Genomic DNA, 14,095 nt, shown 5'->3' on the forward strand with positions numbered 1-14,095 from the left:
CACAGAGGGATCTATTATATAGAGTCATTACACACAGAGGGATCTATTATATAGAGTCATTACACACACAGGGATCTATTATATAGAGTCATTACACACAGAGGGATCTATTATATAGAGTCATTACACACAGAGGGATCTATTATATAGAGTCATTACACACACAGGGATCTATTATATAGAGTCATTACACACAGAGGGATCTATTATATAGAGTCATTACACACAGAGGGATCTATTATATAGAGTCATTACACACAGAGTGATCTATTATATAGAGTCATTACACGCAGAGTGATCTATTATATAGAGTCATTACACGCAGAGGGATCTATTATATAGAGTCATTACACGCAGAGGGATCTATTATATAGAGTCATTACACACAGAGTGATCTATTATATAGAGTCATTACACACAGAGGGATCTATTATATAGAGTCATTACACGCAGAGCGATCTATTATATAGAGTCATTACACGCAAAGCGATCTATTATATAGAGTCATTACACACAGAGGGATCTATTATACAGTCATTACACACAGAGGGATCTATTATATAGAGTCATTACACACAGAGGGATCTATTATATAGAGTCATTACACACAGAGCGATCTATTATATAGAGTCATTACACGCAGAGGGATCTATTATATAGAGTCATTACACACAGAGCGATCTATTATATAGAGTCATTACACGCAGAGGGATCTATTATATAGAGTCATTACACGCAGAGTGATCTATTATATAGAGTCATTACACACAGAGTGATCTATTATATAGAGTCATTACACGCAGAGTGATCTATTATATAGAGTCATTACACGCAGAGTGATCTATTATATAGAGTCATTACACACAGAGTGATCTATTATATAGTCATTACACACAGAGGGATCTATTATATAGAGTCATTACACACAGAGCGATCTATTATATAGAGTCATTACACACAGAGGGATCTATTATATAGAGTCATTACACACAGAGGGATCTATTATATAGAGTCATTACACACAGAGGGATCTATTATATAGAGTCATTACACGCAGAGCGATCTATTATATAGAGTCATTACACGCAAAGCGATCTATTATATAGAGTCATTACACACAGAGGGATCTATTATATAGAGTCATTACACACAGAGGGATCTATTATATAGAGTCATTACACACAGAACGATCTATTATATAGAGTCATTACACACAGAGCGATCTATTATATAGAGTCATTACACACAGAGGGATCTATTATATAGAGTCATTACACACAGAGGGATCTATTATATAGAGTCATTACACACACAGGGATCTATTATATAGAGTCATTACACACAGAGGGATCTATTATATAGAGTCATTACACACAGAGGGATCTATTATATAGAGTCATTACACACACAGGGATCTATTATATAGAGTCATTACACACAGAGGGATCTATTATATAGAGTCATTACACACAGAGGGATCTATTATATAGAGTCATTACACACAGAGTGATCTATTATATAGAGTCATTACACGCAGAGTGATCTATTATATAGAGTCATTACACGCAGAGGGATCTATTATATAGAGTCATTACACGCAGAGGGATCTATTATATAGAGTCATTACACACAGAGTGATCTATTATATAGAGTCATTACACACAGAGGGATCTATTATATAGAGTCATTACACGCAGAGCGATCTATTATATAGAGTCATTACACGCAAAGCGATCTATTATATAGAGTCATTACACACAGAGGGATCTATTATACAGTCATTACACACAGAGGGATCTATTATATAGAGTCATTACACACAGAGGGATCTATTATATAGAGTCATTACACACAGAGCGATCTATTATATAGAGTCATTACACGCAGAGGGATCTATTATATAGAGTCATTACACACAGAGCGATCTATTATATAGAGTCATTACACGCAGAGGGATCTATTATATAGAGTCATTACACGCAGAGTGATCTATTATATAGAGTCATTACACACAGAGTGATCTATTATATAGAGTCATTACACGCAGAGTGATCTATTATATAGAGTCATTACACGCAGAGTGATCTATTATATAGAGTCATTACACACAGAGTGATCTATTATATAGTCATTACACACAGAGGGATCTATTATATAGAGTCATTACACACAGAGCGATCTATTATATAGAGTCATTACACACAGAGGGATCTATTATATAGAGTCATTACACACAGAGGGATCTATTATATAGAGTCATTACACACAGAGTGATCTATTATATAGTCATTACACACACAGGGATCTATTATATAGAGTCATTACACACAGAGGGATCTATTATATAGAGTCAATACAGACAGAGGGATCTATTATATAGAGTCATTACACACAGAAGGATCTATTATATAGAGTCATTACACGCAGAGGGATCTATTATATAGAGTCATTACACGCAGAGGGATCTATTATATAGAGTCATTACACACAGAGGGATCTATTATATAGAGTCATTACACGCAGAGGGATCTATTATATAGAGTCATTACACACAGAGGGATCTATTATATAGAGTCATTACACGCAGAGCGATCTATTATATAGAGTCATTACACACAGAGGGATCTATTATATAGAGTCATTACACACAGGGGGATCTATTATATAGAGTCATTACACGCAGAGCGATCTATTATATAGAGTCATTACACACAGAGGGATCTATTATATAGAGTCATTACACACAGAGGGATCTATTATATAGAGTCATTACACGCAGAGCGATCTATTATATAGAGTCATTACACACAGAGCGATCTATTATATAGAGTCATTACACGCAGAGCGATCTATTATATAGAGTCATTACACGCAGAGCGATCTATTATATAGAGTCATTACACACAGAGGGATCTATTATATAGTCATTACACGCAGAGCGATCTATTATATAGAGTCATTACATGCAGAGGGATCTATTATATAGAGTCATTACACGCAGAGGGATCTATTATATAGAGTCATTACACGCAGAGTGATCTATTATATAGAGTCATTACACGCAGAGGGATCTATTATATAGAGTCATTACACGCAGAGGGATCTATTATATAGAGTCATTACACACAGAGGGATCTATTATATAGAGTCATTACACACAGAGCGATCTATTATATAGAGTCATTACACGCAGAGGGATCTATTATATAGAGTCATTACACGCAGAGGGATCTATTATATAGAGTCATTACACGCAGAGGGATCTATTATAGTCATTACACACAGAGGGATCTATTATATAGAGTCATTACACACAGAGGGATCTATTATATAGAGTCATTACACACAGAGGGATCTATTGTATAGAGTCATTACACACAGAGTGATCTATTATATAGAGTCATTACACGCAGAGGGATCTATTATATAGTCATTACACCCAGAGGGATCTATTATATAGAGTCATTACACCCAGAGGGATCTATTATATAGAGTCATTACACACAGAGGGATCTATTATATAGAGGCATTACACACAGAGGAATCTATTATATAGAGTCATTACACACAGAGGGATCTATTATATAGAGTCATTACACACAGAGTGATCTATTATATAGAGACATTACACACAGAGGGATCTATTTCACATGTTTATTTCTGTTAATGTTGATGATTATGGCTTACAGCCAATGAAAACACAAAAGTCATTATCTCAGTAAATTAGAATACTTTATAACGACAGCTTGAAAAATTATTTTAAAATGCCTAATGTCCTACTGAAATGTATGTTCAGTAAATGCCCTCAATACTTGGTCGGGCTCCTTGTGCATCAATTACTGCATCAATGCGGCAATGTGGCATGGAGGCGATCAGCGTGTGGCTGCTGAGGTGTTATGGTAGCCCAGGTGGCTTTGATAGAAGCCTTCAGCTCGTCTGCATTGTTGGGTCTGGGGTCTCTCATCTTCCTCTTGACAATACCCCATAGATTCTCTATAATAGATTCTCTATGGGGTTAAGGTCAGGCGAGTTTGCTGCCAATCAAGCACAGTGATACTGTTGTGTGTAAACCAGGTATTGGTACTTTTGGCCGTGTGGACAGGGGCCAAGTCCTGCTGGAGAAGGACATTTCCATCTCCATAAAGCTTGTCGGCAGAGGGAAGCATGAAGTGCTGGAAAATGTCCTGGTAGACGGCTGCGCTGACTTTGGTCTTGATAAAACACAGTGGACCTCCACCAGCAGATGACATGGCCCCCAAACCATCACTGATTGTGGAGACTTCACACTAGACCTCCAGCAGCTTGGATTGTGGCCTCTCCACTCTTCCTCCAGACTCTGGGACCTTGATTTCCAAATGAAAAGCAAAATTTACTTTCTTCTGAAAACAACACCTTGGAGCACTGAGGACAGTCCAGGTCTTCTTCTCCTTGGCCCAGGTAAGACGCTTCTGGCGTTGTCTATTGGTCATGAGTGGCATGACACAAGGAATGTGACACTTGTAGCCCATGTCCTTGATACGTCTGTGTGTGGTGGCTCTTGAAGCAATGACTCCAGCAGCAGTCCACTCCTTCGGAATCTCCCACAAATGTTTGAATGGCCTTTTCTTAACAATCCTTTCCAGGCTGCGGTTATCCCGGTTTCTTCTGCACCTTTTTCTACCACACTTTTTCCTTCCACTCATCTTTCCATTAATATGATTGGATACAGCACTCTGTGAACAGCCAGCTTCTTTAGCAATGACCTTTTGTGGCTTACCCTCCTTGTGGAGTGTGTCAATGACTACCTTCTGGACATCTGTGAAGTCAGCAGTCTTCCCCATGATTGTGGAGTCTACTGAAACAGACTAAGGGACCTTTTTAAACGCATCGGAAGCCTTTGCAGGTGTTTTTTGTTAATTATTCTAATTTACTGAGATAATGACTTTTGTGTTTTCATTGGCTGTAAGCCATAATCATCAACATTAACAGAAATAAACACTTGAAATAGATCCCTCTGTGTGTAATGACTCTATATAATAGATCCCTCTGTGTGTAATGACTCTATATAATAGATCCCTCTGTGTGTAATGACTCTATATAATAGATCCCTCTGTGTGTAATGACTCTATATAATAGATCGCTCTGTGTGTAATGACTCTATATAATAGATCCCTCTGTGTGTAATGACTATATAATAGATCACTCTGTGTGTAATGACTCTATATAATAGATCACTCTGTGTGTAATGACTCTATATAATAGATCCCTCTGTGTGTAATGACTCTATATAATAGATCCCTCTGTGTGTAATGACTCTATATAATAGATCCCTCTGTGTGTAATGACTCTATATAATAGATCCCTCTGTGTGTAATGACTCTATATAATAGATCCCTCTGCATGTAATGACTCTATATAATAGATCCCTCTGCGTGTAATGTCTCTATATAATAGATCCCTCTGTGTGTAATGACTCTATATAATAGATCCCTCTGTGTGTAATGACTCTATATAATAGATCCCTCTGTGTGTAATGTCTCTATATAATAGATCCCTCTGTGTGTAATGACTCTATATAATAGATCCCTCTGCGTGTAATGACTCTATATAATAGATCCCTCTGTGTGTAATGTCTCTATATAATAGATCCCTCTGCGTGTAATGACTCTATATAATAGATCCCTCTGTGTGTAACGTCTCTATATAATAGATCCCTCTGTGTGTAATGACTCTATATAATAGATCCCTCTGTGTGTAATGACTCTATATAATAGATCCCTCTGCGTGTAATGACTCTATATAATAGATCCCTCTGCGTGTAATGTCTCTATATAATAGATCCCTCTGTGTGTAATGACTCTATATAATAGATCCCTCTGCGTGTAATGACTCTATATAATAGATCCCTCTGTGTGTAATGTCTCTATATAATAGATCCCTCTGCGTGTAATGACTCTATATAATAGATCCCTCTGTGTGTAATGTCTCTATATAATAGATCCCTCTGTGTGTAATGACTCTATATAATAGATCCCTCTGTGTGTAATGACTATATAATAGATCCCTCTGTGTGTAATGACTCTATATAATAGATCCCTCTGCGTGTAATGACTATATAATAGATCCCTCTGTGTAATGACTCTATATAATAGATCCCTGTGTGTGTAATGACTCTATATAATAGATCGCTCTGTGTGTAATGACTCTATATAATAGATCCCTCTGTGTGCAATGACTCTATATAATAGATCCCTCTGTGTGTAATGACTCTATATAATAGATCCCTCTGTGTGTAATGACTCTATATGATAGATCCCTCTGTGTGTAATGTCTCTATATAATAGATCCCTCTGTGTGTAATGTCTCTATATAATAGATCCCTCTGCGTGTAATGACTCTATATAATAGATCCCTCTGTGTGTAATGTCTCTATATAATAGATCCCTCTGTGTGTAATGACTCTATATAATAGATCCCTCTGCGTGTAATGACTATATAATAGATCCCTCTGTGTGTAATGACTCTATATAATAGATCCCTCTGCGTGTAATGACTATATAATAGATCCCTCTGTGTAATGACTCTATATAATAGATCCCTATGTGTGTAATGACTCTATATAATAGATCGCTCTGTGTGTAATGACTCTATATAATAGATCCCTCTGTGTGCAATGACTCTATATAATAGATCCCTCTGTGTGTAATGACTCTATATAATAGATCCCTCTGTGTGTAATGACTCTATATGATAGATCCCTCTGTGTGTAATGACTCTATATAATAAATGAGTTTCACTTTTTGTATTGAAGAACTGAAATAAATTAACTTTTTGATGATATTCTAATTTAGTGAGAAGCACTTGTATAACTATATAGAGGAGATACCCAGGTTATAGCAGCTGTACATACAGTACAGACCAAAAGTTTGGACACACCTTCTCATTTAAAGATTTTTCTATATTTTCATGACTTTGAAAATTGTACATTCACACTGAAGGCATCAAAACTATGAATTAACACATGTAGAATTATATACTTAACAAAAAAGTGTGAAACAACTGAAAATATGTCTTATATTCTAGGTTCTTCAAAGTAGCCACCTTTTGCTTTGATGACTGCTTTGCACACTCTTGGCATTCTCTTGATGAGCTTCAAGAGGTAGTCACCGGAAATGGTCTTCACTTCACAGGTGTGCCCTGTCAGGTTTAATAAGTGGGATTTCTTGCCTTATAAATGGGGTTGGGACCATCAGTTGTGTTGTGCAGAAGTCTGGGGGATACACAGCTGATAGTCCTACTGAATAGACTGTTAGAATTTGTGTTATGGCAAGAAAAAAGCAGCTAAGTAAAGAAAAACGAGCGGCCATCATTACTTTAAGAAATTAAGGTCAGTCAGTGCTAAAAATTGGGAAAACTTTGAAAGTGTCCCCAAGTTCAGTTGCAAAAACCATCAAGCGCTACAAAGAAACTGGCCCACATGAGGACCGCCCCAGGAAAGGAAGACCAAGAGTCACCTCTGCTTCTGAGGATAAGTTTATCCGAGTCACCAGCCCCAGAAATCGCAGATTAACAGCAGCTCAGATTAGAGACCAGGTCAATGCCACACAGAGTTCTAGCAGCAGACACATCTCTACAACAACTGTTAAGAGGAGACTTTGTGCAGCAGGCCTTCATGGTAAAATAGCTGCTAGGAAACCACTGCTAAGGACAGGCAACAAGCAGAAGAGACTTGTTTGGGCTAAAGAACACAAGGAATGGACATTAGACCAGTGGAAATCTGTGCTTTGGTCTGATGAGTCCAAATTTGAAATCTTTGGTTCCAACGACCGTGTCTTTGTGCGACGCAGAAAAGGTGAACGGATGGACTCTACATGCCTGGTTCCCACTGTGAAGCATGGAGGAGGAGGTGTGATGGTGTGGGGGGGCTTTGCTGGTGACACTGTTGGGGATTTATTCAAAATTGAAGGCATACTGAACCAGCATGGCTACCACAGCATCTTGCAGCGGCATGCTATTCCATCCGGTTTGGGTTTAGTTGGACCATCATTTATTTTTCAACAGGACAATGACCCCAAACACACCTCCAGGCTGTGTAAGGGCTATTTGACCAAGCAGGAGAGTGATGGGGGGCTACTCCAGATGACCTGGCCTCCACAGTCACCAGACCTGAACCCAATCGAGATGGTTTGGGGTGAGCTGGACTGCAGAGTGAAGGCAAAAGGGCCAACAAGTGCTAAGCATCTCTGGGAACTCCTTCAAGATTGTTGGAAGACCATTTCCGGTGACTACCTCTTGAAGCTCATCAAGAGAATGCCAAGAGTGTGCAAAGCAGTCATCAAAGCTAAAGGTGGCTACTGTGAAGAACCTAGAATATAAGACATATTTTCAGTTGTTTCACACTTTTTTGTTAAGTATATAATTCCACATGTGGTAATTCATAGTTTTGATGCCTTCAGTGTGAATGTACAATTTTCATAGTCGTGAAAATACAGAAAAAAATCTTTAAATGAGAAAGTGTGTCCAAACTTTTGGTCTGTACTGATATATATATATAAAATTATATAAAAGGAGATGCCCAGGTTATACCAGCTGTACATATTTAATTATATACAGAAGATGGCCGTGCTATACTATATGTACATATATAATTATATGCAGGAGATGACCAGGTTACACCGACTGTACATACACGACGGTGCCCAGGTTACACCTGCTGCACGTACACGACGGTGCCCAGGTTACACCGGCTGCACGTACACGGCGGTGCCCAGGTTACACCCGCTGCACGTACACGGCGGTGCCCAGGTTACACCGGCAGCACGTACACGGCGGTGCCCAGGTTATACCGGCTGCACGTACACGGCGGTGCCCAGGTTATACCGGCTGCACGTACACGGCGGTGCCCAGGTTACACCGGCTGCACGTACACGGCGGTGCCCAGGTTATACCGGCTGCACGTACACGGCGGTGCCCAGGTTATACGGGCTGTACGTACACGGCGGTGCCCAGGTTACACCGGCTGTACGTACACGGCGGTGCCCAGGTTATACGGGCTGTACGTACACGGCGGTGCCCAGGTTACACCGGCTGTACGTACACGGCGGTGCCCAGGTTATACGGGCTGTACGTACACGGCGGTGCCCAGGTTACACCGGCTGTACGTACACGGCGGTGCCCAGGTTATACCGGCTGTACGTACACGGCGGTGCCCAGGTTACACCGGCTGGTGTAGTAGCAGTGTGTGGAGACGGTCGGGGTCTGGACACGGGTGGATGTTGGAGATTATCCGGTCGGTGTTTCTCGCTCCGTCTCCGGGGGGATCAGCAGGTGACCTGCTCTGATCGCCTCCACTCTCAGCCATTTGTCTTCCCACAGAACCAGCTGGCACATTGTGTGGGCTCCGGAGAGGAAACCATCAGTAAAGCCAAGCAGAGCCGTAGTGAGAAGAAGGCCCGGAAGGTGAGTGAATAAGTCATGAGGCGATCGCTGTGAACGGCTGCAGACACGGCTGCTACCTGCGAGGATACAGAGCGCACACGACTGTAACTATGGGGGTGAGGAGCCCCAGACCCCACTACACCATGGCAACCGCCTGCCTCAGCATGGACTTCCTGTCATGTGACCTCCTCCATTAAGCTCACATTCAGGAGTGGCGGTCACATGACAGGAAGTCCGTAGTTAGTCTGCTACCATGGCAACCCCAGAGGAGTCATGAGAGCAGAGATAAGGAGTGAAAAGCAAAGATGGCGCTCATCATTACACTGAAGTGTTTCTCCATCTGTTAATAAAGAGCACAGACAAAAGGTTCTTTATGGTGACTGAAGCTGCGATCGCCTCAGGCTCCAGCGGTGACCCAGCTCTGTGCAGAGTGGCCGCCATACTGCAGGATTCCGGGAGCCCACCGGCGGCCATATTGCTCGTGACCCAAGCGTTACACAACCGGTTATTACCAAGAAATGGCTGAATGAAGCCTTTCCCCAGGACCGTCCCTTGTCCCCAGGTGTAAACGCCGCTGTTCCCCGGAGTCCGGCGACGGTTTACTTTTGTTCCTGCGCCTCTCTTGCTTTGAGATCTGGCCCTTTCTACCTTGTATATGAATCTAGTGGTGTTAGCCAAGTGGGCGTGGTTCCTGAGGGTGCTCTGTGGGCACTTGTGAAGAACACACCCCCTTGGCTAAAAAGACTAGAATTATATACAGGGGAGAGGGGGCCGTATCTCAGGAACACAAGAAAACCATCGCTGGATTCAGGAGAACGGCGGCATTTACACCAGGTATTACAACTACAGATTTATGGAAAATGAACGTTTGTCTTTAAGGAGTGTCTTCCAGAAAGATATTCCTGAATAGACACATCCTAGGGAAGGGGATGGTGCCGAGAGCTTAATCTTATATATTCCCTTTAAGGCGGCGTGGGCAGACATTTTGTCTCCACCCTAAATCCCTCTATTGTCATTTCACCTCCAGGCAATGTCCAAGCTCGGCCTGCGACAGATACACGGCGTCACCAGGATCACCATCCGGAAATCCAAGAACATCCTATTTGTCATCACCAAGCCGGACGTGTTCAAGAGCCCGGCGTCCGACATCTATATCGTGTTTGGAGAAGCCAAGGTGACAGACGTAGAGCCGGGGGTGCTGCCATTATTCTGGAGGGGCAGTGGGGGCTCCTCCACGATCTGGGCCCTATAGCAGCATGGATGCAACACTCATTACACACACCATTTGGTGGTCCCAGGGGGAGACATTGGGGGCGCCTATCTTCATTTTTAAGTCTTCACTTTCTTTTCTTCGTCAGATTGAAGATCTCTCACAGCAAGTCCACAAAGCGGCAGCAGAGAAGTTCAAAGTCCCGATGGAGCATTCACCCCTGATCACAGAAACTGCGCCCACCCTGACCATCAAAGAAGAGAGCGAGGAGGAAGAGGTGAGACGCTGCAGAGACATCTACCCATCATCTAGTTTAATGGCTGCTTCTTCCAAAAACAGCAGCACCCTCCTCTGCACCTTGTGTATGGTATCACACTCTGCTCTATTCAGCTCAATAGAAATGAGCGACAATAACACCCCTAATCTGCAGAGCAGTGGGCACTGTTTTTGGAAGAACGCAGCCATATCTTTGTAATCCTGGACAACCCCCTCATGTCTTCACTAGATCTTGGTGGGTGTTCCCTGCACGTGGAGCATCAAGTTTAGAGTTTGTGGGTGTTATCACCGTGTTGTTCAACGCTAAGTATGTATTCACCGCTTGCGGATTTGCAGGTTGACAGCTCAGTGGGTGTTCCCTATGTGTGGAGTTGCAGGTTCAGAGCTCAGTGGGTGTTCCTTGCATGTGGTTGTGCAGGTTCAGTGCTCAGTCATTGTTCTGTGTCTAGTGCTGCTGGTTCGGAGCTTAGTAAGTATTCTGTGCCTGCGGAGTTGCAGGCTCAGAGCTCAGTGGGCATTCCCTGCGTGTGGAGTTGCAGCTTCTGAGCTCAGTGGGTATTCCCTGTGTGTAGTAATGCAGGTTCAGTGCTCAATCAGTGTTCCCTGCATGTGTTGCTGCAAGTTCAAAGCTCAGTGGATGTTCCTTGTGTGTGGTTGTGCAGGTTCAATGCTTAGTCAGCATTCGGTGTCTGGTGCTGCAGGTTCAGAGCACAGTGGGTGTCCCTGTGTGTGGAGTTGCAGGTTCTGAGCTCAGTGGGTGTTCTGTGCATGTGGTAGTATTCCCTGTGTGTGGTGCTGCAGGTTCAGAGCTCAGCGTGGTAGTACAGGTTCAATGCTTTGTCAGTGTTCCCTGTCTGGTGCTGCAGGCTAAGAGCTCAGTAGATGTTCCCTGTGTGTGCTACTACAGGTTCAGGGGGTATTCTGTGAGTATGAAGTGTGTTCAAAGCTCAGTGGGTGTTACCTGCATGTGGAATTGCAGGTTCAGAGTGCAGTGGGAGTTCTCTGCATGTGATAGTATTCCCTGTGCTGCAGGTTCAGAGCTCGGTGGGTGTGTCCTGCATGTGGTAGTATTCCCGATGTGTGGCTCTACAGGTTCAGAGGTCAGTGGGTGTTCCCTGCGTGTAGTAGTACAGGTTCAATGCTTTGTCAGTGTTTCATGTTTGGTCCTGCAGGCTCAGAGCTCAGTAGGTGTTCCCTGCATGTGGTCCTGCAGGTTCACAGCTCAGTGAGTGTTCCCTGTGTGTGGTGTTACAGGTTCAGAGTTCAGGGGGTATTCCGCGAGTATAAAGTAGGTTCAAAGCTCAGTGGATGTTCTGTGCATGTGAAATTGCAAGTTCAAAGTGCAGTTGAAGTTCCCTACATGTGGTAGTGTTCCCTGTGTGTGGTGCTGCAGGTTCAGAGCTCAGTGGATGTTCCCTGCGTGTGGTAGTGCAGGTTCACAGTTCAGTGGGTGTTCCCTGTGGGTGGGGCTACAGGTTCAGCGTTCAGGGGGTATTCAGTGTGTATGAAGAAGGTTCTAATCTCAGTGGGTGTTCCGTGTATGTGGAATTCAAGAAGGAGCTTCCTGTATGTGGTGCTGCAGGTTTAGAGCTCAGTGGATGTTCCCTGTGTGGTACTGCAGGTTAAGAACAGGTCATGGTTCGTTGCGTGTGAAGCTGCAGGGTCAGGGTCCCTCTATTATATTGACAGAGTTGTGTAATTTACAATTTCTACCAAAAAATGTAGTGTGCAGAAGTTTGCGCAGCTCCTGCATGTAAAAAGCACTGACCTGCTCCAACCATAGAGGATCCTACAATGCTCAGGTGGCAGCAAAACATTCTTAGACTGGCTCCATTACCCTTTTCCTCTCTTTGGCAGGTGGACGAGACGGGACTAGAGGTGCGGGACATTGAGCTGGTGATGGCTCAGGCCAATGTTTCCCGGGCCAAGGCAGTACGCGCGCTGAGGCACAACAACAACGACATCGTCAACGCCATCATGGTGAGCTTCAACATTCAGCTCCACCTAAAGTCATTTTACATCAGGTTCATTACTCCTGTCACCTCCCAAGCTGCATTCACAATTCTGCTGGGCTCCAATGACCAGTACAGCTAGAGGAGTTTTCTTTTTTTGTTCTGCAGAAGTTGTAGAGTTTGAAGTGTCGCGCTGCTCCCATATAGAAAGCACAGGGTCAGATTTAACAAATACATTATTCCACTGATAAAATATCTACACATTGCTGGACCCAACAGTAAAATAAGGTGAGAGATGATAAAAAGGGGCACAAGGAGAATACCACCCATGCACCCAGCTGCTTGCCCGATGAAGTGCTTTCCCATTTCTTCTTTTCCACTATATATCACCAAGAACAGCTGTATGGCAGAGCTCGGTTTAGAATTGCACAGCCAGCAGAATTGTGAATGCAGCTTTGGAGGTGACTGGAGTATGATAGCAATGTAGTGCAGGATACCTAAATGTAGATTCATCAGCTCAAGTGGATAATGACTTTTCTTCTTCTGCTCTGCAGGAATTAACCATGTAGCTGCTGGGCCGCATGTGATCCTGAAGCCTCCCGCCACACTCCTGTATAGATGCACAGCTATTCATTAACTGCCTCTGTATTAGACCTGCATATATTCCTACTAGGATGCACCAACAAAGCTGCTGAATAAACCTTGCCTGATTACATTCTGATTGATTTCTATTATGGTACTTGATGGGGCAAGGTTCACCGTTCCCTTATTACATAGCCTGGGTACACTGCTAGTGATGGGTGCAGGTTTTTCCAGCCAAAGTGCGGCAGGTTAGAGCCCCGTGGGTGCTCCCCGCTTGGGCCGCTGCAGGGTCAGAGCCCCGTGGGTGCTCCCCGCTTGGGCCGCTGCAGGGTCAGAGCCCCGTGGGTGCTCCCCGCTTGGGATGCTGCAGGGTCAGAGCCCCGTGGGTGCTCCCCGCTTGGGCCGCTGCAGGGTCAGAGCCCCGTGGGTGCTCCCCGCTTGGGCCGCTGCAGGGTCAGAGCCCCGTGGGCGCTCCCCGCTTGGGCCGCTGCAGGGTCAGAGCCCCGTGGGCGCTCCCCGCTTAGGCCGCTGCAGGGTCAGAGCCCCGTGGGTGCTCCCCGCTCGGGCCGCTGCAGGTTCAGAGCCCCGTGGGCGCTCCCCGCTTGGGCCGCTGCAGGTTCAGAGCCCCGTGGGTAGTTTCTTGTACAGCTGCTCTCCC

The 14,095-nt window shown here is 43.7% G+C and overlaps 1 protein-coding gene across 4 annotated transcripts in view; it reads left to right on the forward strand.

Moving 5' to 3' along the window:
* The window catches only part of LOC141264771 (uncharacterized), a 69,264-nt gene extending 55,694 nt beyond the window's left edge, over positions 1–13,570 (forward strand). For all 4 annotated transcript variants that reach the window (XM_073677062.1, XM_073677063.1, XM_073677064.1 and 1 more), the window contains exons 6-10: positions 9,355–9,438; positions 10,445–10,591; positions 10,776–10,904; positions 12,761–12,883; positions 13,410–13,570. In XM_073677062.1, the coding sequence (XP_073533163.1) occupies positions 9,355–9,438; positions 10,445–10,591; positions 10,776–10,904; positions 12,761–12,883; positions 13,410–13,424 (498 nt within the window). In that variant the 3' untranslated portion in view covers positions 13,425–13,570. The remainder of the gene's footprint in view (positions 1–9,354; positions 9,439–10,444; positions 10,592–10,775; positions 10,905–12,760; positions 12,884–13,409) is intronic.
* Positions 13,571–14,095: the final 525 nt, after the last annotated feature.

The sequence above is a fragment of the Phyllobates terribilis genome, unplaced genomic scaffold, assembly GCF_046119375.1.
Source record: "Phyllobates terribilis strain yellow unplaced genomic scaffold, ASM4611937v1 Scaffold_4__5_contigs__length_816908805, whole genome shotgun sequence".
Lineage (NCBI taxonomy): Eukaryota > Metazoa > Chordata > Amphibia > Anura > Dendrobatidae > Phyllobates > Phyllobates terribilis.